Raw genomic sequence first — 25109 nt, forward strand, 5'->3', positions numbered from 1 at the left:
AATACGATACATTTTATATACATGTCTATGTATAATTTAATTTAGTTAAACATTAATAACAAAATTACCTTATTTCAATATTAGTTCTTTCATAGTTTTAAGCATCGCAATGGTGCCAAATATATGCTATTAAAACAATTGATTAAAATAATACCTAGCTTACATTTGAAATACATGTTTTTTATATATATTGTCAATACTCAATAATTAAATCATCAATACTACATCGAAACGTTTAATATATCTCGGTCGGTATAATCGATTTCATTCGATTAGATTATTCAAAATTGAATAATACTAACCCTGTGAATATTATTCTTCAAACTTCATTTGAAATGACATGTCTGGGTTTTGATGGCGCAAGATGTGTTTAGCAAAATGGCTGAGGAACCGTGGTTGTTAAACGAAGACGGATATTTAAAAGTAGACACCGATGTTAAAGAAATAATCTATCATCCATCTCTCAATGTTATTTTAATCTGTACTAATAGCGGAGTGGTTCGAGTGCTAGACGTTAATTCTGGTGTTATTTTACAATCCACTAATCTTTCAGGTAAAAAAATGTTATTGCATTTTTTAAATATGTTTTTGAATTAGGCTCTTATAGTACTAAAAACTAACACATTCTGGTTAAAAAATTCTATTAGACAATCAATTTTTATTTGTCTAATATTTCATGTTTATTTAGAAAATATTTTGTTATCCAGGTATTCAAAATGTTAATATATATATATATATATATATATATATATATATGGAGTTCTATGGAATTAATTCCTGTGTTTGGATTTTTAAATAGTGTTTGCATTGTTACAGCAAAAAATCAAAATGAAGTTAAGTGTAAATACATTCCAAATGAGGACCGAATTTTATTTTGTGATGGACAAGCTATCGGTGTACGTTCTGACTATAATGGTGTATTACTTCTTGATAGTATATTGCAAAAAACCTTGACAGATGGAAAAGAAACTGTTAAAATTGAATTGCCTTTATCAGAAGCAGTTATCCTTAAACAAAGCTTAACAAATGTGAATGTTACAAATATAGAACAAGTGTTAAATGAGCTGGATAATGTTGTTACTAACGCCCAAAAGTTTCACAAAAAAGGCATCAAAGCGCAAAAAGTTGGTATAATTATAAATGATTACAGATACTACATTTTTTTCAAATGTTTTAATGTTGTAGTAATATCTTCTTATTTTTTAGTGGAATACTGCATGTTTGTCATTACCTATTGGAGATTTAAGACTAGCTACGTCTACAGTAGTATCAGATTTTGTAACTAAAAAAATTCATACTCCAGAACTACAAGTAGCTTCTGCCGTTCATGAGAGACTTTCAGAATTAATAGGAGAGCAAACAAATGCTTCTGACAAAAAAATGATGGCTAGTGAGGCCAGACGTAGAGAAACATTTTCTCAATGGCCCCATATGGATTATAAGTAGGGAAATAACTCTTTTATTTTGAACATTTTATGTCAATTAATATTTTTAGATGGGCATTGCCTGAACAAATGGCCCAAGCTGGATTTTACCACCAGCCGAACACATCAGGGGATGACAGAGCTATGTGTTTTACTTGTACAGTTTGTCTTGTTTGTTGGGAAAGAACAGATGAGCCATGGAGTGAACATGAACGTCACTCACCTTCTTGTCCTTTTGTGATCGGAGAGTACACACAAAATGTTCCTATCTCTGTAACAAATGCAACAGGTTTATATACAGTGCAAATATTTTATAGTATAATTAATATGTAAATATTTTTTATAGCCCCAGCTACTGATGCAACATTTAGAGGGTCTAATATTAGTATTTTGGGAACTAGTAGTATATCTAAACTATTACCAACGTGTACTAATGATGGCCTTATATCAGTATTTGATGTCTCAGGAAAAATTAAAAGGACACATTCCTTCTTTGTTACACAATATGATTCACATATTCTAGAAAGATTAACACAGGACTTTGGAGTCCCATGGTTTTGGCATGATGAAAGTAAGTTTTTAATATGCTTTGTTTTAATCGGAAAAATATTTATCATACACACCTTTACAGAAAAGTGTTCGATTGATAAAAAAATTACAGCTCTATCAGTTGTAACTTATAAAGGTGTTAACGAAAAAGTAGTTTCAAAATCAATAAGACCAACTATTTTGTGTGGCATTACTATATCACAAACCAGGAACAAAAAAAATCAAGATAACATAGAATTAGATTCATTAAAAGAAATATCACAAAGGCATGTAGATGCTCTAGAATACCTTTCTAATACATACGGGGGTGAAAGTTGCAATAACAAACAACGTCTGTACCTTGTGGTTTATGATTATATGTATAACAAGGAACAGGAAGAATCTGACGATAAGGGTCAGGAAAATAAAAAGGGCGATTTTGATTTTGATAGCCAGTTTTCTGACTATGTAAATGGATATCAACTGTACATGTTTCCTGATAATGTTGCGACATCATCGCAACAGTTAACCAACATTATAGATACTATAAATCCACCTGATATGGAAAACAATGAAAATTATTCGTTAATTAAACAGTTGACTACTATCTATAAAAACTTGATTCCAGGTATATTAAATAACTATTACTATTACATATATATATATATATATATATATATATATATATATATATATATGTTGACATTATATTTTAGGTGAAAGTGATGCAGTATTTTTACCACCCTCGTCTACTTTAGCAAATAACATAAAAAAGAACTTACATAGTGGACCTAGACTCTTAAACGTCGATATAAACACTACCGAAACTGATGCTTCACTACCAAGTGATCTTCTAGAGATTTTACCCAATGGCGTATTCCCATCAGATTCAAATGAACCCAGCATATCAGATCATATTCTTGATATAAAAAACAGTCAGTCTGATAGAAAATTAAACTACTCAAAGGCTGTACAATGTATAAGCCTACCAGAACAGTGCAAAAATATAGAAAATTTAGAAATATCTAATATTATACCGACTCAAGATGAAGGCCACATTTTAGTCACTGTTTGCAGCAAAACAAGCAACAAAAGCTTTCTGTTGATATACGCGTTGGATTTTTCAAATAAAATGGTTAAAATACAGGAAGATTCGATTATCGCGAGGGAACTGTTAAATTTCGAGAAGCCATTAGCTGTTGGTTTGTTGCCTCCATTAGACAAGTTCAAAGTTCCATCATCAAATCTGGGTAGTGGAATTGAAGGGAACGCTGTCTTAGTGTGCGTGGATGGCGCAGTGAGGGTGGTGAATTTGAGAACGTTAAAGACAGTTTGTTTTGCTCAAATAGAATCCAAGAAATTTGTTTCTGCAGCTTATTGTAATAGTAAGTATTTCATTTACAACATATTAGATGTACAAAAAAGTGTTTTTATATAGTAGCTACACTTATATAGAATGTAGAAGTTATGCATATTTTCATTATGATTTTGACATAATAGATAAAAATATGATGATGTCAAGTTTAATAATTTCTCTGGATTGCCGAGTATGATTTTTTAACCTTCAAACTTTTTTGTGCAACTAATTTGCATACAAGCAAAATGTTTTTTAACTTTATTGCATTCAACATGCCCAATGTTAACAGGCTGATTATGTGAGTTAGTCTTAGAGAAAAAACACAGATAATGAAAGATATATATGGTGGGGCTACCGGGGCTATAGTCCCGGTACCATTTTGATTTGACACTAAGGTGTGGAAAACTCTATATATAGGGTTTTTCAATAATGGCGGATCGATATTGGCAGTCTGGTCGGCCAATGTTTGTTGGCAAGTTGTACAATTATGCAACTCATTAAAAAAATGTTTTAATTAATTACATCGTACATTAGATGTCCTTAATACAATCTTGACTTATTACTACTGTTCTGTTGTACTTGCATTAATATACAAGTACGGCGAGTACGGGATAAATACTGGATAATCAGTATGTATTTCCCAAATTAAAGTAAAACTAAACTATTTAAGCTAAAGTTAAGAATACACTATAAAAGTACATTAATTTATGGTACATGAAGACCGAGAAACCGTTTTGGGACGCGAGAGCTCTACGCGGCTTTTTACTGTCGTGTACATAGCAGCGGAAAGTTTCATATTTTTGGAAGAATGCTATTTGTTGTAAGAGAGGCCGTAAGAACCGCGAAATACAAAAGGTACCATATTTTTGTAGAAGCGACAAAACAGATTTGTGATGGTGGTCACACGTGGAGGCGACGCGTGAGATGAATATTGTATACAAAAATTATCTCGAATTGGAACCATAAAAATTGATTTGAGGGAGGTCGTACATCATTTCTAGTCACAAAGGAAAATTACTATAATATAGGGCTAGTATAACTGGGGGGTTTCCGATAGGACAGTCTACCTGGGGTAAAGTCCGCGGTAATATGTTTCACAGTAGCTGCCCTGGCAACCGGCCTGTTTGAAATTGTTACGTGAGATTTGTTATGTCATGTTGCCGACGCATTTCATACACTTTGGTAGGTGTTAACAGTTGATGTATTGTGCCGGCTGCTCGGTGCCTCTGGGAGTCACCTGTTACTTTCTGGTCCAGAAAGTATTGAATTTTGAATACGTGGTGCTCGTCTCTTGGCACTTTGACACGGGTGGCGATCTCGGCTTTCGTCCGCCATCTCTTTACGAGAGATGGATAGAATCCCTTTTCCTGGAGTGCTTCTGTCACTTGGTCGTCTGTTATCGATTCCAGTTGCCCTCTGATGACGCCCTTGAGTTGCCCCTCCTGTAAGGATGCAAAGGAGTGGAGAAGATACTTCCTCCCTTCCAAGATCATGGTTACCAGTCTGTAGTTGTCAGCAGTTTTGGGGTAGAATACCACTCCCTGGGGTTTCCTCATGTTGCCGAATTCGATTGTACTGTTTTTAAATACATGATCCATATATTTGGTTTTGTCCGAAGCCTTGATACCATCCTTGTTTATACCTTGGAGGGCTTTTATCTTTCCGTATAACATCATTAAGTTGTTTGATTTGGAGTTGTTCATTCAACGATTGTTCTTGTCGTTGGATTTTCCATTTAGAAGAGGGTTACCTGTGATTTTAATAATTGTTCCTATGTTAAGGTGATGTTTGGAGTTGATTGAGCTATTGGGGTATCTTCTGCTTTGTTTTCGGTTTTCATATTGGATTGTGATTTGGTCTTTTTTGGTTTCTTTGAAAAGCTCTTTAAAGAACTTTTCATCTTGAATGACTTGTTTACTAGGCCTTTATTGAATAATCATTCGCAGGTAGGTAGGTATATTGGGGTACCGACACTTTGTTGGGATGGCCATCGGAGCTTCCGACATATCCAATCACTTCGAGCGTTCGCCCTCTACAACTCATTCAAGTGATAAAACCTTATTAAAACGAGTGCTGGTGCCATCAAAGAAACGTTAACCGTTAAAACTGTGCAGGAGAACTCGATGCAGTCTACTACCCGCTGTACTTCTCGCAAACTTCAACTTAACACACTGATAACACGATACCGAAATTTACCAAGTAGCGGTACGTCCACATTCATCCGAGTTACTGTTTGGTATGAGTTTTGGACGGTCTGTATTTTTCAGGAAGCTTCCTTGATGTTGTTGTCATTGTCATCGGCGAGCATTACTTAATGATAACCGATTTACCTTTTGCTTAATCCGAATAATATGAACCTGTGGAACATAGGTATATTTGTAAAGTTGTCTGAAATAACTCCTATAAACATTACATGTAGAAAATCACTTCATTGAGTAATTTTTTGTGTAAAATATTTTAGATGGCGTTAAACTTTTAGTCTACGTATCTCAGTATCAAGTTGCGCATTTAACTGACTAGCGAGCATAACGCTTTGAATTATACTCCTCAGGGACATTTACCCACAATACCTTATTTTGGACCCATTCAATGATAGCTAGATTAGGCTTACTAAGAAGTAGCTCATAGTTGGATTCTGTATGACCGAATAGGCCCATACTGATTTATATTGATTATATATGAATATGATTATATTATATATAATTTATAACGTTCCTTCAAGTTAGGCGTCAAATGGAGTTCTTCTACATAGCATTAAGGTAAGGGAGTAAGGGAGTTCTTCTACATAGCATTAAGGTTACATGGTAGATTTTGCTTTATTCACATTAACACGCCATGTTTCCAGTCAGTTGTGTCTGCGTATATTGCCACAGTGGTGATTTTTTTGACCGGTAAATCAGTTCTATATAGGTGATGTAATATCAGACCTAGTATACTGCCTGGTGGTGGTTATCTATGAGATAATATTTTAGAAACTCAAATTATTGATGAAAAAAAACTTATTCTGGTTTTTTTCCCAGGCTTGAAAATCATGTTTATTTTAGCTATATTCCAAATCCTAGGAAAATAATTAGTTCGTAATTTTGCGTTAAACATGAATATTACACCCTCCTCTGATAGTTATAAAATAAATTTCCAGTTAGATCACATCCGGGAGCTAATTCCGATGCTAATTTTCTAATAATGGGGTAGATGTATTTGAAATGGGGAATTTAGGCGGTTTATAATTTTTTTAAATCATGATAATTCACGGGAAGGGAAGTGAAGGGAAGGCATTTTTAAGTGATTAGAGAAAATGTCATCTTGTTCTTTATTTTTCTAGCCCAGTTATTGTAATTGTTACATTATATGCTCAGCGGCATACTGAGACCTTCCAAATAAAAAATAATTAGATTAATATCGCACACCCAGCTTGTTTCTTTTATATAAAAAAACCCTATATATATATATATATATATATATATATATATATATACTCATTGAACTAATTGTTTAGTAAAGCCTTTGACAGTAAATGTGGAAGTATTGGCCATACTGCATAATAGAAAGATACTCTGAAATGTGTTTTCCGGGTTGTACTTTGATAAACTATATACATTTCTACGATTACTTCTTAATATAATCAATGAACAATAATAAATTAAGTTATTGATTTCAAACACCTAGTTACTAGATATTTAATATCGTTTATATTATTTTGTAAATATATAATAACATGAAAAAAGGACAGATTGAACATTTATTTTTGTATACAGTAATTAACTATTTATTTTATATCAAAAATACACTGAGTACCTCTCAGTTTTGTGTTTTATTCGAATTATTAATCCCACTCTTTAACAAAAACAGTATTAAAGTAATTTCAGAGTATTTTTGATCATCGTAAATATGTTTTATATATATCATTATTTGTTTTATTGAATAGGCTTGGATAGGCTATGTGCATCGACTAAGGAAGGATCTCTACATTTTTTTGCTCTTAATGATATCGACAATGAATCAGTGGATGAACATGAGGAAGAAGACCTCTTCGGACTTGGAAGTGATAATTCGTTTAAAGAACTCACTTTATTGGATAAATTGGATATTATTCACTGTTTTAAAGAGCCACCAGAAATCTTATCGATAGAAGACTTACGAACAATACAAAAGTTGTGTCAGTTTGCTCCTATTCGATCCATTTATAACGTGGTCGTTCCTCCTTGCTGGAGTGAATTTCAACAGGCAATAAGACAAAGACGAAACTCGCCGATAGTGAACACAGAGGCTTTTACTAAGACGTGGCGTTTACAAACTGACACCACTACATGGGAGGAGCACATTTTTGAAATAACCCTGCCATCATCCATGGTTTTAGGACACGTGGATGTCCATTTCACGCTCCAAAATGCCTTTAATAAACCCTGCGTCGAAGTATCGCTTCTGCGTCAAACTAAAAGCGGGATTGGACATAGCAAGGATGTAAAATTTGCTGTTGATGACACTGTTATGATTGACATGTTACGAAGAGTGGAAAACCCGGTGGTATCGGAAGAATATCTAAGAGCACATAATGCTGATATCTTAGCAGGACCAGTTAATCTGGCAGATCACCTAGATCTAACTGAACAGAGTGGAACTGTCACATTGACAAGCCCAAGAATGTTTAAAGTCAAGGCAAGTAATGAAGTTTTAATACAAAGTATCTAACCATTAATTAATAAAAATTTCAATAAAAATATATGTACTTAAAAGGTATGTCCACATCGGAGGGAGGGAGTGTCCTTCACAATTTTTCGTTGGTTACTTTGCTATAATCATTGGTAATTAGTCGACGAATGTTTTGGCAGAATTTAATTAGTAGTAAATTTAATTTAAGATAACTCCATAAATTCAAGTAGGCTTTATAATTGACAGATAATCCAATCTTTTTGATATTAGGTCATGTTGAGAGTATCTGCCGACTATCCAGTACAGTTCTTTGATTTTGATTCTGATCTGCTGTGCTGCTTTTTATTTAACCTGATGTTTCTAATTTAAACTACCATCGAGATGGATTCGACTTGAGCAATTTGGCATCCACCAAAGGATATAATTAAGTTTTTGTGGTTTCGTTGTAACGCAAAATTGACATAGACAGATTTCAAGCTATTGAGCCATGTTTTCCAGTCTCCAGCCCATTTGTGGGTCTTGCCACTTCTTTACTAGACACGAGAACAATTTATATTTTATTATGTTTGGGATTGTGGACGATTACCTTAAGACGGAATATGCTTAATTCACAAATTAAATTTGAAGTTTAGTAATTAATATTTATAATTAATTATAGGTAAGAAACCTCTTGTTGCATCTGAGAGCGGTATATGATAAAGATGATAAATCCATAAAAAGACAAGATAGTAAGGGTAACATATCTGCAAAAGTACCCAGAAAATCGGAACAATATTTAGGTTGTGATAGCATCCATGAAATCAGTATCGCCATATATAGCCCAACATCGGCTGTGCAGATATCGCATGAAAAAACATTAAGAAGCCTGATGTTGGAATCCAATGTATTTGTTCAGTCATTAATTATGACGGCTATAAATAGTACTAGTAGGGATACTTTAAAGAATGCAATGGAAATATTGAACTGGGTGGGAGCCATACGGCTTATACCAAATAGAGGCAATAATGGCGAATCGCCTAGTCATCAAATGGAATTTATGTTTATCAATGGGATAGAAGAAAACTTAACTGGCCTGCTAAGACAATGTTTACTATTAGGAGACAGAAGTATTTCTCATAAAACAATTAGCTATATAATGACGTGTTGTCGGTAAGAATTAATACACTATATGTTTTTTTGTATTATCGAATATATACACTTAATTTGTTTTGCAGTGGTTCCAAAAACATAAATAAGTCATTGGCTGATCATTTTCACAGCAGCGTATTAAGTTCGCTGCTACAGATAATGGACGACATTAAGCAAGTAAAATCGGCTTCCGGCCTGCACTGGATTTTTGCTCTACTTCAGAAAGTTGCTAAGAAAGATAATGAAAAAGCTGTGTTGAAAAAGTGCATATCACTGTTGAGAGGTGTATCTCAGGACTTGATTAGGAGACAAAACCCATACCATCTATTATTAAGGAGTCGCTATGGTTTATATGGGATACCTACTGAACCAGAACTATTTGATATTTCTCCTCCATTATTTGGTAAAAGTTCCAGTTCCAGCACCAGCTCCAGCCCATCTCATTATACCTATATCTTTTCGGCCAATTCTAGCCTTATTAGTGATGGTGCTGCAAACAACACAAACAATACAACAACGGAATTTGCACAACAAATATCTAATAACAAAGAAGGTATTTTTTCTGGTGTTAAACATCCAGTATTTATTTTTATAACATTTATATTATATAGTTTATAACCTATTAACATTTATATTTTAGGAATTAGCCCCAGAGATGTTTTGTCTAATACAGAGAGTAAACTGAAATACAAAAATATAGCTTACCCAAAACTCGTAAAAGGTCTTATAGAGACAGAACCTTTACATTTTACTTGTATAAATACTAGCGAAGGCACAAGATTGGAAATGGCTGATTCTCTAAGCAATAATGTACAAACTGCTATTAACAATATTATGCCTATTTTTATGTCGGCTAATAATAATACATCTAATTCTTCGGGTGAAAAAGAAAACCTGCAGCAACTGATTCAGAAATATGTGGATAAGAAACACGAATTTTTGTCGCAAATTAATGATATTACATCTCTGGACAAAATAGAAATTCCCAAGTTTATCGATGAAGAGGACATTAATCCAAAAATATTAGGTATACTTAACAAAGGCGCCATTAAAGTGAAACAATTTTGGTTTTAACTCGTTACATTTTCAGAGATGTATAAACACATATTTGATGGCGAGGAATCACCTCAAATGAAATCATCGGCCAGTCAAGCAAATCAAACGGCTTCTACCTCTTTGGGTAGTCAAGTAATAAATTCAGTGCAAAATCAGAATGTACCATGGCAACAGCTTCTGGTACCACCTCCAAAACAGGTCATTGTTGTCGAGCGGATGCATTCAGGAGCAAGGCGTTATGTTACACTGGATTTCGGAGAAACCGTTTCTTTAACTGACATTTTAATACCGGCTTGTTCTGATTTATTGTCGTTGAGTATAGATGTGTGGTTATTTGGGGAGGAGGTCGATGCGGTACGACTAGTAACTGCTTCAGATATCGGATCTAAACATTTACTACTAAATGATTTACAACCACCCCCACTTTGTAAATTTATGAAAGTAAGTATACTCATAATTGATCTATCTAAACGTGTTTCTCTAAGAATTACGTCAATAAATTTATAATTTTACTCTAGATCACTCTTGTTGGTCGATATGGTATGTCCACAACAAGGTGTAGAATACCACTAGGGTTTTTCTATGGTCATGTGATAGTTTTACCGGAAGATGTCCCTAATGATGTTTATGTTAAAAATAGCGATTATGGAAAACAACTCAGCATATTATCAAAACTGTTGGAAGATATCAGTTGTAGATATAGTTTGGCATGTTCCAAATTGAAAGACTCTCTTCAACCGTTCCTTGTCGCCGATATGAGGAACACTCTACATTTGTCTACATACATCAATATTTTGAAAGATAAAAATATGTGCGTTACGAATGCGGAACATAGCAAAATATTTTCTGCATATCAAGTATGTATTAATCCATTTATAGTTTAAAAAATGCTTCATTAATTTTTTTTAAAGGAATTATTTCTGTATATTTGAAATTTAATTTTTTATGTTTAATTACATATTCATATAATTATAATATATAAAGAAGTAATATTACTACATTAGACTACTTGTTAAGTAACACATTATATCTGTATTACAATTTGTTTTTAGGAAACATTAACATATCAACATCAGCTCAATACCGTAAGAAATGTTATGGCTCGTTTAGAATCAAGTATGAATGAGTCCATACAATTAGAACCACCAACAAATAGCATACCTACGGATAAACTTAATTCAATAGCTGAAGGCCTACTTGAAGTTTTATTGTCAATTGATAATACCGAAGACCTAACGCAAGATCTTTGTCAACAATTCTTTGAAGGTCTCTGCGTCTCGCAGCCATCGAGATTGCAACTGTTGGCGGCAGTATTTCTGGAAAAATCCTGTGGTACATCGAATTTCTGGGGAAATTTCCTTGCTGACACCATGGTCAACCTGTTTGCCACATCATGTACATCCATATTTCCCCAAGATCGGCTGTTTATTTTGTTAGCTTATCTGAGCCGTAAAAGTCCGGAACGCAGTGCTGTTATAGATGCGGCCATGCGTGTGGTTTACGACACGTTGAAACCACTAGAAAACAACAGATCTCTACTGCTTGCAGTCAACGTAGACTTGTCTTTACTGTCGTGGCTGTTAATGTATTTATCATTACAACTTTCATGTGAAAAAGTCCAGAACGATCGTTGGGACTGGGTACTTGGCGAGATGGTAGGAAAAGTAAATGTGGACAATGCTAAAAGTAACGCCAGGAAAAAGACGGTTAAGCGAGTCGCAAACACCTTGGGAACTACAGGAAGCTGTGTACTATCACCTGTAAGGATATATTAACAGTGTTTACTGTCAGTGTAAGAATAGATCAGCCATTCTTATTAATATTGTAAATGTTTTAGTATTATCTGATTTTGGTGGCATTATCAATTTTTAACTTTAAATACGTGCAAAATCTCGTTCTAAAATCATTAGAAGATAAAAATAATATAACTATTAGTATAAAATAATGTATACGGTCTGTTCATTACAAGAATCTGTCTTTGGATCTGTTCCTTTGCTCATTTTAATATAATCCGGAGAGTAAAGCGGAATTTATCTTAAGCTTCGCTTTTTTATATTATTTTTTCCTGTAATATTTTTTCATGCTCACTATTTTAGAGAAGCAGAAGCTTTGTACAGATTATAAATACATCTGTCGATACCACTTGTCTTGTTTTCTCAACCAATACAAATCTTGCCACAATTGATGATCGGCCGCAACTGTTGTGGCTTCGGACAATGTATCCTATTTTTCATATCGTTTGTCCGTTCTTGATCCGTATTTTTTTCGGAGCCGTTTGCCGCATCGTCCACCTAAAAAGTTGGTTTCGCAACAGAAGTATGAGTAATTCGTTCGCCTTTTATTTGGTGTGGCACTGATTGTGGCGTCTTAAACGAATGGCTTCATTTGAAGAGAAACACGTATAGAATTTGTCTCAGGCATCGGATTTGAAAAACTCCTTCCACGCGCACCTTCTATATTACTTATTCCAAGTACTTGAACATTCTACTCGATCCTGTTACGATTTACAATAGCAAGCCACTGAATTGTATTGCTAATCCAAGGTACTTGAACACCAGCATTTGCTCCAAATATTTGTCTTTGTGATGTGTCGTGAAGAATACCCAAAATATCAGCATCAGCGAATATCTGATACACTACTGTGTCGAAAAGTAATGAAGTTCACAATCATATTTAAGGGAAATATTTTGAATTATATTTTACAATTATTATTTGTTGTGTTTATTACCTTTAAAGTTGATACTTTTTTGCTACCAAAATTAAGATTTTTATTACAAATAAATAATATATAGAAACTGAATGATATATTCAAAAGACAATTATGTAAACTGTAATCAGAATGAGGTTGTTTACTTATGGTTACATAAAATTATCTGTAGCCTGTAGATTACTTTATTTAATAGTAATTCTTAAACTGATTCGAATGTAATTTTAGATGGTCGCCGCGGGGGCCTGGCAAAAACCGTTATGGAAAACTGATAAGCCTCACAAATTTATGTTGATTAAGGAGCTGGAAACGCCAAAAGGCAGTGACGCTCAAAAGGACTCATCCAACATTAAGGAAATCGTCATCATTCCACAAAAAATGCCTCAATATGTTGATACAACTCACTGCTTGGCGGTGTCTAAGATCTTGTTAAAGTTTATCATTACAATGGATCATTCGGGAAGTGCGGACATGATGCTTCTAGCTTTCAAAGTGAGACGTGATGTCTGTATGTAGGAGATATCAAATTGATTTATTTTTCAGATTGTTTCCCGATTAGTAACGTTATCAAAATTGCAATTGTGTCAATTATTAACTGAAAATGAACTATTGGAGTTAATACATTTTTCATTGTCTTGTAAAGTACCTTGGGCACCATTTGCACTTTCATGCTTTTTACAAGATGCTTTAGAATTAGTGTTCAATAACGAGAATGATGTTGAAATGGATACAGATCCATCTACATCAACTACGTGGCCGTCTAATGGTAAATATAATAATTTAAATCTTATTAGATTTGTATTATTATAAGGTTGACACAACTTGAATATAATATGGTACTGGTATTTCAGACTTGCCTCAAAGTGGAGATAGCGAGGGAAACGACAACGACAAATACGTCTTCATCAATCTGAATCTGGAACCAGAGCAACCGAAAGTTAAGACAAAAGTGATCAACAATATTGGATATCCGATTTCTTTACCTTCCGTTTACGAAAGCGAATATTCAGAATACGAAGAATTGTTAGAAGATATTGAGAAAGTCCGCTCCTCGACATCTAAAAGTAAAGTAACTGTTGTCATGCCAGGGATATCTACTACCATCGACGCGCGGTTAGAAAACGGCGTCTATTCAGCAACAGAAATTTTACTGCGAAAACTGATCGCCAGAAATACACAGAAACTGATACAAAATATAGCGAATGACGGTAAATTTAAAGAAACAGAGAACATGTTAACGCCGTGGCCCACGCTGATCAGCCCGTTTCAAGCCGAGTGTAATCTCAGTAATCATAAAATGCTCTCGTTTTGTTTCAATGAGTTATTCAAGAATCTGCAAAGTCAAGAATCGAACAAGGTTGAGAATATTCTGCACCTCTGGTTGACTTTGAACAGCGCTAGACGAGATGAGAAATTTGATTCTTCAGCTATGCCCATCATACAAATAACAGTGGAATCCGTAAATTCGTTAATATCCGCTTTAGCTTGGATACCAGGTTTGTCTTTGACCACATGGTGTCTGGGATTACAGGTAATATGGTGCACTAATATAGAAAGCTGTAATTTTAAAATTTATGAATTTACAGGCCTTAACTTTGGTGTGTAATACAAACAATTGCGGTAAGAAATGGTTTGGATTAGCTGGCATGGCAAACGCAATCATAAGTCACCGAGACTTTGTGCAAATGTTTCTTAGTTTGTTATCTGGTAACGGTTTATCGTTTACAGAAAAAGCTGTGGTGAGTATAGTATATGAGTTATCTAATATGTGGGTTTTAAAAATACAAAAAAATTATTTTACGTAAACAAATGGTGACTTATCCATAAGTTCAATCATATTTTAATATAAACCACCCTCTAAGTTTAGATATCATTAGACTTAACATTCATAATTTATATAAAGTTTTAACACTGTTGAAAATCATTTACCAATACCATTTGCCAACTAGCACATTTTAAACATAATTACTTTGATAAAAACATTCTTTATTGATTCGATTCGATATAAAGCTGTGAACGTTAGCAATAATTTAATATTTTTCCTTCATAGGCTGGGCCTACGTTATGTAAGGCATTACATGATTTCCTCGTAAGATTACAAGTTAGATGTGATGTAGTTAGTTCAGTCAGTAAATTAGGTAATTTATTTAAAACATTGTTGTTGAATATTGTTTATCAACTCTCTCGTCCCGGTGGACCTATATATACAAGAATGGGACCTTTAGACGCTCAGTGCAAACTGTTACAGACAATATTGTATTTAGACTTTAACAATATCGATATAAGTATAGGAATGAGCACATTAGAAAGCACGGGTAAATACAGTAAATATATTTTGTTATTATATATTTTCCATGTAATTTTTTTAGCATCTTTGTTGAATTTGTATTTCCTCAATGTTGATCATATTAAGTGTGTAACTATGGGTGAAAAGAACTGTGTTATGCCAAATACATTCGGTAATATATTCGCAAGCGTTTTGGGAACAGACTCCACTAAGCAGGACAGGTCTGTTTCATATGAAGATCTCTTGATCAATCTGTTAAAATTATTATCTAAATTGGTCACAACACCCATACCGTCCGAATATCCTGTAAGTAATACACCTTCAGTCAGAAAATCAAGTGAAAGAGATTTTTGTAACTGATTTTTTTTAGGAAGCCATGGATACTGAATCGTCACAAACCGATGAACGTAAAGCGGAACAAATACAGGAAAATATTAGTAGTTCATCGTCGTCACTTCCATGTTTTGCTGATACGGTTCTACAACATCACCCTACTGTCGTGTCTTTATGCAAATGTCTTGCCGCATGCAAGTCATCTTCTCTTTGCATGTTACACAATATAACCCAAAAGGTATTGTTTAATAATTCGATGCTGAATAAAAATTGTTATAACTTCTATTCTTCGCATTTTTAGGTCGGTTTTCCGAATTTGAACGAACCGAATACTGTTGGAGATGCGGTATTCCATATTCTAACGTTCCTTTCAAAAAAGGCGTCCCGAAAAGAATTGATAATAGAACCGTTGTTAATGTATCTATCTAATACTCCCCAACTGAGTGAACCATTGATTTGGTTTATACAGCATGTATTAGATACCGAAGAGGCTATTAAAGCATTTTATTCATCAGGTAAACACATTTTATTCTCGGTCAGTGTCGGATTAGTCAATAAGCATATAGGAAACATCTTCTTTTTTAACCCAAAATCACTACTATTTTGCTTATAAATAGAGAGGTCCAAAGGCGTGGATTGTTTAGGTTCCAAGCAGTCCTAATTCTGCATTGGATACGATGTAGAGGTTTTCAATAAGAGGGTATCGTGAAAAAGAATGGAACAGCGGCCTAGGAAGTATTAGTGTTACTTAAGAGGAGAAATAGGTGTAAAAGGGTGTATTTCGGATCATTTTTATGATTTTTTTAGAGTTCCTAAACACATTCTCAAAGGTTTTTTTTAATAACTCAGTGAATATGTCGGGGCCTCGCGTTCTTATTTTTCATTCAGATAGGAGATTTGTATAAATTCTGGAGATCTCCTTTCCTTTCTTTTGTTTCACTTCTTCATTTTCACTACAGTTATTCCGTGAAATCATCTTCTACGAGGTCTAATAATGCGGCTTGAACCACCATGGTCGTTTTTCGGATACAAAGGCATTTTTCTATATAAGTGAAACGCACGCTATGAAATTTAAGTTAGAATTGATTTTAAAATGTAAATGTCCTTGCTGGGTCACTAATACTATTATATACATTTATATCCAAAATATCTATTGTTAAAAGAAACAAAGAATCCTTACCGCCCTGTGCTACGTCACGCTCTCTACCCATTAACCCAAAGGATGTTCATTAAAATGATTATAACTTTTAAATGGTTTAAGGTTTAGAATTACTTTGAAATTTTCGGAGTATATTCTTGAATAGTTGTACTATGGATTTATGAAAAAAAAATTAAAACCCTCTACACCTATTTCTCCCCTTAATCGTATAACTTGCTATGGCAGTTTGGCATCCGTGACTGAACATTCAGCTGACCCTACTATGATCTCCACCGATATTGCTTTGGATTGAGAGGTTGAAAAAAGGCAACCGTAAACGAGGAACGAGGACTGGGCTCCTGCGATCGACTTCCCATCTAGCTGCTAATTTCGCAAAACATGAATTAACGAAGGAGGGTCTTCATTTTACGATGAACCCTGAAACAATCAGAACTCACATGAAGCGTTAGTGACCGAGTTGAAAAAGTTGAAATTAAACAACATGGAGGTTCCTTATCTTCCGCCAAGACAACATGACCTTTTCTGTCGGCGTCGTCCCGTCTCAATTGAAAAACTATACAAAAAAATCACATTAATATCTCATCATCAATCACTGTGTTATTTTTAGGAGGGATAACAATATTGTCTTCAAGCATCGTTAACAGTAGTAATAGTCCTAGTACGATATCTCGAAACGGAACAATTTCAACTGTAATGCAACATTTCACTGGTTTTCCATCACAATCAGATAATGCAACTCCAATAGTTCCTTCGTCTGCAAACAAAATATTACAAGCCTCTTTAGAAAATAGTTCTTTGATTAATTTTGCGCCATATTGTACCATCACTTGCCAGTCCGGTACTCAGTCAGCAGATGTTCTAATACAGGTAAGGCATCTAATCAAAAAATTCGTTAATTTTTTAATGTGTTCGTTAATTCTTAGGGACTTTCCGGTATAACACATAGACGAGCCAGAACACCATTATGGTCATATAATTATTACCAAGAAGAAACGCACACTGAACTACTCCTTCAACTTCCCAATGCTGTTCTACTCAGAGAAGTACAGCTTCAACCTCACGCAGGTGGTTTAGCTACCTGCCCGTCATATGTCGCTATAGAGGTAAAAATATTTTTTCTTTGTTAATGTCACATCAAACGAAAAAAAAGTAATATATGCATACTGTTTGTTTAAATGGTAAAATAATATGTTTTTTGAGATACTCTTATATATATTTTAATAAGATATTTATTTTAACAGACATCAGCAAATGGACCATCAAGATTAGTGCCAGCCTGCCATCCTCTTCCAACCAGCGGTCTTACATTCATCAGACTACATCTTCCTACTGCTAAAGTAGTGAACTGTATACTTATCCGATTATACAAACCCAGAGTAGGAAACAGTATTGGTCTTCTACAAATACGTATTCTTGGATCATATGCATTTGGCAAAAATGTGAATCAGGGGTCCCCTGAGCCTGACGATGAATTATACTCTAATCACAGCCTGGGTAAGCTTATCCATACTCGCCAAAATACAACACTTTTTAATATATTTCAATATCGTTAAAAATAGTTCTGTTGGTTCATAAAAATTTTATTTCAGGATGGTTAAGAATTTTGCATCATTGTTTCACCATATCTATTGATTCGGAATTGAAGCGCCAAGTAATAGAATGCGCTTCTTTGGTTCCTAATTTGCTCAGTACATGCTGTGGATTATTACTGGTTCCATCCCATATTTTACCGGTATACCTACCATGCTTAGAGCAAGTTCTTCGCGAAATAGCTTTATTTAGTCCAGAAAATGGCGTGGCCACAATCAAAATTCTCTTAGACAATCGATTGAGTATTGTAGAACCAATGATGACGTTAGACAATACTTGGCAAGATAGATTGATGATTAATGTTTCTGGATATCAGTCTGCTTGTGAACTGTTATATCAAATCTGTGAACATCAGGTAAAGTTACATATATATAAATTGATTTTGATATAGTAACACTAGATATCAAGTTAAGAATGTTCTTGACATTTATCATATACTTTACTCATATTTATTACGTACAATGTATCGACTTTAATTGTTTTATGAATTTTTGTATATGTACAGAAAAATTAAGCTTTAAAAAGTGAAAACACTTGTTACTTTCTTATAAATAATAGGTATATTTAATTTTAGGATACCAATACAGCATACAGGGTAAAAATAGTTTTGGATTGGCTAGAAAATACAGCAAAAGATTGTCTTAGAACTGAAAACACTGACAATTGCAACGCGGCATATGTATCAAGCATTGCTTCTATATTATGGTTTAGCAATCAAGCTCAAGTGAACTATGACTTGAAATCGCTTATAACTCAGGATTTCTTCGACACAATTTACGATTTGAAGATGAAAACGGTCAATAATAGCCTAAAGTACGCATTCGATTCGTTATTATGTTCTCTATGCTACATTCGATCAGAGCTGTTTCCTCTTTTGTTGCAAAAAATTGGTGTTTTGGTGCCAAATTTGTCCACGGATCGAGGAGCTTCGATTAGCGATGACAGAAAAGATACTGAAGGCATGACCGACGACCGTAAACAAGATTATGTAAATTCGGAGTGGTACGACCACTGGATAATTGGTGATTTGTCCGAGTTGAATTTAAGCAAGGAACAGTTAGAAACTGTAGGTCTAGCTAGTCGATCACCAACGGCTATTCAACAACTACTAGATTCGGGATTACCAAAATTATTAAATAGTGCAATATGTGAATTCTGTAAGGACCAGAATAACACAGTACCTATGGCGAAGTTAGAAAAAGTAACTGCCATTTTACAATTCTTTACCGATATATGCGATGAAAAAATGTTGAGGGATTGGCTAGGATCTTCAGATGGATCATCTTTTTGGCCACACCTGTTGCATTGGCTTTGCAAGAAGCCATTTTCTAGTTCTAGTATTCAGTCCGAAGCGCATGTAAATTTAGAGGAAGTGTGCGTCAAGTTTCTATCAAAGTGTTGCTTATGTCACACCGCAAATCAATCTCGTCTTGCCATGGTGTTATGTGAAGTTATCACGTTGCAACAGAACGGTATATCCGGTTTCCTACGAAGACTGATCTTGCAGCTATTGTTAGAGAATGAGAAAGTGCCCGTTAGCATAGAAGCCGATGAAACACTATATAAGTCAGCCAAAATGCCCCAAGTCTATATTCCAGCTCACCCAGCCTTTAAACAGACCTATAATCGGACAATGTTGTACCTGACTACAACCACAAGCTTGGGTGACATTCTGGAACAACATCTGTTCTTCAACACGACATACAATCGGTCCGAAACAAATATCACCAAGAAATCATCGATAAACGTTAAGAAAGACATTCTTAAAGACTTTTTCGTTAACGACTTCTCAGATTTGAGTGTGGCGGCAGGTGTTACAGCCAAAGATAAACGTGCCAAAGATTTGAAGAATCAAGCCACTGCAACGCCTCAGTCTAAGAAGAAACGTTATACTTCCGAAACTTCGGGCGTCTCCGATGTTATGGAAGGTCGTCTCATAAAATGTCTGACGTATTCCGAACAATCGTTACCGTTAAACTTAAACCTAGGACAACTGCTTAGGTTGATGGAGTCAAAAAGTATAACAAATGATTGGCCATATATTCACTTAACTGTATGTCAAATTAAAAGTAAGTAAAATTTTTTTTTTAAGTTCTTATAAGAAAAGTATGTCTATTGATATCATAGGCAATGAAGATAAAAATCAAAATACAGACGCTATACAACTAATTGAGCAACAACAGCCCATTTGCAGTGCCTTACAAGTGTTTAGCTCTATTGGAGGGTTGGCGTTGTTGGCTCAGAATTTACCAACAATCTACCCTGAAACTGTTAGGCTTCCAAATGTAGAAAAATCAACACTAGAGCAATCTGATTCAGACTGGGTTAAACTGGAAGGTAAATTAATCCTCACGCGATCGAGTTATTACATATTAATGTTCATATCAACTATTTTCAGAATGTGATGATATTTACGAGGACATCGAGGAAACTGTTGGTAACAGTTCACCATCAAAGTCTTCCGGTGTTATTTCTCATATACCATCTCATTCTTTAACAGCATTCAGTCTTTTTCTGAGATTGCCCGGTTACGCCGAAGTACTTCTTAAAGACAGCAAAAAAGCTTTATGTCTGCTACGATTAATGCTAGGTGTAACCGATGATGGGGAGGGCGGAGATATATTTCAATCTTCTGTGGCGACCACTTTACCAACTTTACCTTTTGAAGTATTGCAAAAATTGTATGACAGTTCTCCGTTATGTTCAGATGACGGTCGCCTTTTAAGAAGAATTAGCATTACTACAGGAGTGATTCAACTCCTTTTGGTTTGTTTGGGCATTTTAACGCATCATACTGGTAACAGTAATGATAAGGATACGCAAAAGGATTCAAAGGCCAGAGAAGAACGTCAGTTATATTGGGCAAAAGGTATTTAATTATTAAATTTTGTGTAATAATGTATTCATTATTCATTTGTTAGGTACCGGTTTTGGAACAGGATCCACCCAACAAAGCTGGAATGTAGAGCAAGCCTTACTAAAACAAAAGAATGAAGAGGAACATGTTACTGTACTGTTACAAGTACTGGCCAGTTATATAAACCCTAACGATGAATCTAGCGATGACCTTGGTGGTAACGTACTACCGCCTCATTTCAGTGAATTCCTTGCTAAAAGGTAAAATGAATATATTAGGCGTATTAATTAGTTTTAAGGGATTTTTTAATTTAAAAAAATCGGTATAATGTATTTTATTCAAAGTACTGTCGAAAGAACATCTCGAAAGAATGATGTATTGTTTGAAACTGTCCATGAATCGACTCATTTTTTGATATCTTTATAAGTGGTGAAGCGTTACTCAGGCAGGTCACGACTCGGCTGTCAGAACAAGTAGTAATCAGAAGGAGCAGGGTCTGGAGAATACGGCGAGTTGGGTATGGGGTAACATGTGGTGGAGCGTCATCATGCTGAAGAATAACGTTTTCGAATAACAGCGGTTTTTGGAGCAGTGCTCGTCTCAAATGTATCAATTGTAATCGGTAGCTCTCCCCATTGATGGTTTCGTCGAGTAATGACTTCAAATTCTCGTCTTCAATTTTTTTTTACCGGTTCAGAGCACTTTTAGTCTTCAGTGTCAAAATCACCACTTTTAAAACATCGAAACCATTGTTCGCATGTTGAAATCGATGGAGCGTAGTTGTCATACGCTTTACACAGCATTCGATGACCTTCAGCCGCCTTTTCTTCAAATTGAAGTCAAAAAGTAAAACGTTCCGCAAATCTAATTTACTCGGTACATACTCATACCTTCAACGCACTGAAATAAAAGTACTTTCACGAAGTTAAACATACTGACAACTGAAGCTTGTTAGTGAGGTTTCAACATGAAGTTATAAATGTACCCGATATGATTTAATACAGAGTAACACCACCTATTATAGATCCTTTAAAATTAATATAGAAGGTTTATAGTATAATTTGAACAGTCTTTAACAAATTGTTGTTTTTAGTGCATTGTTGCCAGCGATAAGTTCATATTTAAGAAATGATTCTGTGTTAGATATGGCAAGACATATACCATTATATAAGGCTGTTTTTAAAATGCTAAGGGCACTAGCTGTTAGTCCTCAGTTAGTCCATCTGCTATTGCCCCAAAAATCTAATGGAAGTGAGCCTTCTGTAAGCTCGCTGTTAAGAAATATGAAAACATGCGTAGACACATACGCAAATAAATTAAGGTATTTTATCATGATTACCTCAAATAGATATGGTGATTTAATTGTGATGTTTATATCATTATAGAGTTCAAAACACAAAGTCCTCAAACAATAATGGGAAAGCTACAAAATCTGCATTCATCGATAAAATAGAAGAACTGGAGCAAGGAGAGGGTCTAGCTACTTTAATGCCGGATATCCAAGAAACAGCAACTCTAGTAGCCAAAGTTACTTTTGGCATGATAGACGAGAGTGATTCTGATATGGAAAATTCGATGGAGAAACGACTGTTGATATCACCAGAAGAGCAATATATGAAACTGATGAAAACCTTACAGTTTGGTATGTCATAGATATATTTTATCATAGATATAATTAAAAAATTATTTTAGCGTCATACGAAATGATTGAAGAACAAGAGGATGGCACAATCAAATTTGTGATATCTCATCATTTTGAGTCCATGGCTAAAAACACGTCTGACCAATCCCATCCAGTTAGAGTTAAGAGGATCGCCCAGGAAACCGTAACTCTTTCAACTAGTCTGCCTTTAAGTTATAGCAGCTCTGTTTTCGTAAGATATGATACGTCACGACTGGATGTCATGAAAGTAAGCTTAACATTTTGCATAATATTGCGAACATCATATTTACACACCTTCTTAGGTTCTTATTACGGGACCAGCAGATACACCATACGCCAATGGGTGTTTCGAATTAGACGTATTCTTCCCAGCTGACTATCCCCTTTCTCCAATGTTAATTAATCTGGAAACCACTGGACATCACACTGTCAGATTTAATCCCAACCTATATAATGACGGAAAAGTTTGCTTATCGGTAAGTAATATTTAATACCGGTATATTGTTTCCTACTTTTTTTTATGAAATTAAATATTTTATTATAAAACACTTATTATATTTTAATGACTTAGGGTTTTGTCCGTTCGTTATTATCTACGAATTGGTTTATCTTTTATCTCAGCAGCGCTATCTTGTTTGAGGGATATATTCTCCTATATCGTTCAACAGCCTAAACAAATCTGCTACCATTGTTCTGTAACGCTAATGATGAGGCTTATCATCGTTTTTCGTCAAAATCCGTAACAGTAACTTTTTGTGGATGCATTGCCACCTATTAGGAATCCCCTATTATTGCTATATATATATATATATATATATATATATATATATATATATATATATATATATATATATATATTTATATATATATATATATATTATTTACATATATATATATATATATGTATATATTATTTATATATATATATATATATATATATATATATATATATATATATATATATATTTCGCATTGGTAGTTATGCTTATTAATATGTCATTGGTCCTCTTTCAATTGTATCGAAAGCCAGTCAAAAAAAGGCATCGTTTGTGGTCATTAATTTTGAGATCTTGGATCAATTAGATCTTATATGAATGGCCGATGCAAACATCACCAAGTCTTAGTCTATGAAAGTTCTTGTTATATGGAGAAATTGATTACATTGTAATTTATTTATTTTGACCACTATGTGCTATTAAAGCCCTTTATAGGAAGCACAGTTTTTCTGCAGGGAATATATTATCTATCAATGTAGAAATATTAATTTTTTAAATACTGTTTCCTAAAAGGTGTTGAATACTTGGCACGGCCGGCCAGAAGAAAAATGGAATGCTCAAACATCCAGTTTTCTACAGGTTCTAGTCTCAATACAAAGTTTGATTCTGGTTCCAGAACCCTATTTTAATGAACCGGGTTATGAGAGAGCCAGAGGTAATCGATAATTCCCCAATAATCTCCGACGATAGCTAGATTCGACTCTATTTCCAGGTACACCTGCGGGAACGACGAATTCAAAAGATTACAATTTGAACATCTGCCAGGCCACGGTGCGATGGGCTATGTTGGATCAAATTTTAAATCCGTGTCCCTGCTTCAAGGAAGTGATACATGCCCATTTCTACATGAAGAAGCACGAAATTCTTACGCAAGTGGAAAAGTGGATACAGGAATTAGAATTAGAGACCAAACGAGAGAAAAAGAGCACTAGAACCACTAAAAAGAGTAGATGCGCTTCATTAGAGAATTTCAAAAAGGTAATTTCATATTTATGTTTTAATAATTGAAAAATATTCATAAAACTTTTATTTCATAGATATATAAGCAATTACAAGATCAATTAGCTAAATTGAAACCGCCTGGTGTTGGATATGAAGAAATAATTTTCGAACCATCAATAGGCATTGACGATGCAGAAGAAGAAGAAAGTCCGACGACTCCTACAAACAGTATGGAGGTGACCATGATTGAAGTCGAAACAACAGACTGTGACACAGACAAAGTAATAGACATGACTAACGATATTTGGAAGTTATAAAGTGTTTTGAAATAAAATCTTATTTTTGCATTTATGATTTTTGATAGAGATTTTTTATGTATCTGTAGAAAGTAATGCAAAGATGTTAAAAGTCGAGTAATATTTCTGCTTTACTTCCTTAATACAACTCGACTTATATTTTTTTTACACCTATTGTTCGATTGATTTAGTTACCAAGAGTTGATTCTTTCTGTGTCATAAATGTTGATATCAGTTGCAAATTAGAATACTATTGTAACTAATTTTATTTAAAACTATTCTAAACAAAATGTGATTTTAAAATAAAGTTTTTGTTTTATTAATGATGGATTTTCTTAACCCGTCACAGAATTATT

General features: G+C 34.3%; 1 protein-coding gene across 1 annotated transcript; it reads left to right on the forward strand.

Moving 5' to 3' along the window:
- Positions 1-319: 319 nt before the first annotated feature.
- Positions 320-25076, forward strand: Bruce (BIR repeat containing ubiquitin-conjugating enzyme). Its single transcript, XM_076411397.1, has 37 exons — positions 320-553; positions 817-1124; positions 1207-1442; positions 1496-1713; positions 1771-1995; positions 2056-2580; positions 2669-3337; positions 7235-7965; positions 8618-9108; positions 9174-9640; positions 9728-10114; positions 10178-10584; positions 10662-11000; positions 11196-11903; positions 13079-13342; positions 13394-13616; positions 13702-14381; positions 14437-14589; positions 14901-15165; positions 15220-15443; positions 15508-15708; positions 15772-15985; positions 17237-17496; positions 17553-17732; positions 17871-18123; positions 18219-18574; positions 18794-20288; positions 20347-20556; positions 20618-21088; positions 21141-21336; positions 22170-22397; positions 22462-22718; positions 22769-22986; positions 23042-23215; positions 24029-24170; positions 24228-24493; positions 24553-25076. The coding sequence occupies exons 1-37, from the start codon at positions 355-357 to the stop codon at positions 24772-24774; spliced, it is 13062 nt and encodes a 4353-aa protein (XP_076267512.1). The 5' UTR covers positions 320-354; the 3' UTR covers positions 24775-25076.
- Positions 25077-25109: the final 33 nt, after the last annotated feature.

This window comes from Rhynchophorus ferrugineus, unplaced genomic scaffold (genome assembly GCF_030347505.1).
Source record: "Rhynchophorus ferrugineus isolate W39M unplaced genomic scaffold, kcgeb_rfMv2 rfM8, whole genome shotgun sequence".
NCBI classification, from domain to species: domain Eukaryota; kingdom Metazoa; phylum Arthropoda; class Insecta; order Coleoptera; family Curculionidae; genus Rhynchophorus; species Rhynchophorus ferrugineus.